A 2,240-nucleotide genomic window follows, 5' to 3' on the forward strand; every position below is an offset into this window, starting at 1 on the left:
GCCCCTCACCCGCTCCCAGTCAGCGGAGGGGGCGGGGAGCCAGGAGGGGGTGCGCGCGCACTCCCCGGCCCGCGCGGGAAGCGGCTACGTGCCTCGCCGCCTGTGGGAAATGTCTCTTTTTCGTCTCCCCCCCCCTTTCGGGTTCCTGTGGGAGGCGCCGCCCCGCCCATTCCTCTCTCCCGGGGCGGAGGAGGGCGCGCGCAAGAGGCAGGGCGAGGGGGGGGCGCGCCCCCTTCCCCTGCCGCGCCACAGGCCCTGCCGGAGGCCGCGCGAGAGATAAAGCGGCCCTGGCGCGGCCGGCCGACCCGCAGAGTCCCCGACGGCGGCGGCGATGGGGGTCCGGAGGGAGGGCCGGAGTGGGGCTCTGCCCGCCCGCTGAGCCGGACCGCGGCGGCATGCTATGGAGGGCCGGGGCTCGGCGGTGCTGGGCCTGGGGCAACTTTTAGCCCCTTTCGGGGAGCACCAGCTGCAAGAGGAGGCCGCCTCGCGCCCGTTCTGGCAGAGCGGCGGCCCGGAGGAGGAGGAGGATGAGGAGGAGAAGGAGCAGGGCGACGCCTCGGGGGCCGCCGAGGAGCAGGACGAGGCGGCGCTGGTGGGGCTGCGCCGCCGCCACGGGCGCTCGCTCTCCCTGCCGGCCAGCCCCGCCTCGGCGGCCGCCGCGCGCCTCTTCCCGGGGCGCGCGGGCGGCGGGGCGGCCAAGAAGCGGGTGCAGTTCGCCGACTCGCTGGGGCTGCGCCTGGCCAGCGTGAAGCACTTCAGCGCGGCCGAGGAGCCGCAGGTGCCGCCCGCCGTCCTCTCGCGCCTGCAGAGCTTCCCCATGCGCCGGCGGGACCTGGAGGAGTGGGGCGCCGCCCTGGCGGGGCTGGGCGGCGGTGCAGCGGCGCCTCCCGCGCCTGCGCCGCTGCCGCTGGAGCCGCGCTTCGAGGCGGCGTGGGGGGGGCGGCGGCGGCGGCCGGGTCCGGGCCGGGCGCGCGTGTGCCTGGAGGAGGCGTCGGGGACGGCGCTGGCCGGGGCGCCGGCGGACGTGCGCGGCGTGGTGCGGGTGCGGGGCTGCCCCGGCGCCAAGGAGGTGACGGTGCGCTACACCTTCAACGAGTGGCTCTCCTTCCTCGACGCCCCCGCCGTGCCGCTGCCCGCCGACGGGGACCCCCCCGCGCCCCCGCCGCCGCCGCCGCTCTCCTCCAGCCCGGTCGAGCGCTACCAGTTCAGCTTGTGCCTCCCGCCGGGCCTGCAAGAGGGCACGGCCGTCCACTTCGCCGTCTGCTGCCGCAGCCAGCAGGGCGAGGACTGGGACAACAACGGGGGCAGCAACTACACCCTGGGCCCGCCCCGCGACGCCGCTCCGGCCCTGCGCTGAGGCTGCAGGCTGGGGTCCGCCGGCCGGCCCCCCTTGCAGAGTGGGGGGAAAGCCAGAAGGAGCCTGCCCGCGCTCGGCCTGCCTCCGTGCCTTTCCCGTTCCAGCGCCCCCAGCCTTGGGGGCGACCCGCGCCTTCGCACCTTAGCCTTACAGCCCCAAACCGAACAAGCCCTATTCTTGTTTGTCTTGGAGCCGTCGAGGAGCTCAGTGTAACTTCTGTGCAGGGGTGCGAGAAGAGAGCCTGAGAGTCAGGGTCTGACCCAGGGCGGGGGGCGGGGAAGGAGCGCCCCCCCCCTTCAGCAGCCTTTTCAAAACACTGACACTCAGGCCGACGGATCTGTCACTTGGAACCCATTTGCTGTGAATTGGAAGGTGGATGTAGACGCTGCTGGTGCCACTGCTGGGTCCACGTTTTCTGGAATGCACTTTAGATACATTCGGAAGAGAAGGAAGGAAAGAAGTCGGCCCTTCCAGGGTCCTGGCACCATGGGCTTGGAAGCCTGCTAAAGACTGACCAGCTTCCGTTACATGAAATGGTCTTTCACACGTCTAGAACAATAAAGCACTACAGAGGTTTTTAACAACTGGGGAAATAAAGAGCTGTTCGGGACATGGTTTCCAACAAAAACACACTGCCTCTTTCTTCCTCTCTTCCAGCTTGAATATTGTGCCTTGAATGAGAAAGGGTCTGACACTGACATAAGACAGAACTAATGTTTTGACTGCTGTGTCTAGGAGCGGAGGTGCTCAGTCTCCCAGCAAAGATGTCAAAGATGTCAAATGCTGTCGGGTTGTTGTTTTTTCCTAAAGGAAATGGCTGAATTTCAGCAGAATTGGGGCTAGAAGAAAAATATAGAACTTTGTGTATACCTGCTGGCCTCTC

The 2,240-nt window shown here is 68.3% G+C and overlaps 1 protein-coding gene across 1 annotated transcript; it reads left to right on the top strand.

The window, feature by feature from the left end:
• Nucleotides 1-400: 400 nt before the first annotated feature.
• On the top strand, nt 401-1,357 carry PPP1R3G (protein phosphatase 1 regulatory subunit 3G). The gene has a single exon (XM_056854965.1). The coding sequence runs from the start codon at nt 401-403 to the stop codon at nt 1,355-1,357; it is 957 nt and encodes a 318-aa protein (XP_056710943.1).
• Nucleotides 1,358-2,240: the final 883 nt, after the last annotated feature.

This window comes from Euleptes europaea, chromosome 8 (assembly GCF_029931775.1).
Source record: "Euleptes europaea isolate rEulEur1 chromosome 8, rEulEur1.hap1, whole genome shotgun sequence".
Classification (NCBI taxonomy): Eukaryota; Metazoa; Chordata; class Lepidosauria; order Squamata; family Sphaerodactylidae; genus Euleptes; species Euleptes europaea.

Bases quoted from the DNA above. Each gene is read 5' to 3' on its own strand.
- PPP1R3G (XM_056854965.1), top strand. From the start codon at position 401: ATGGAGGGCCGGGGCTCGGCGGTGCTGGGCCTGGGGCAACTTTTAGCC.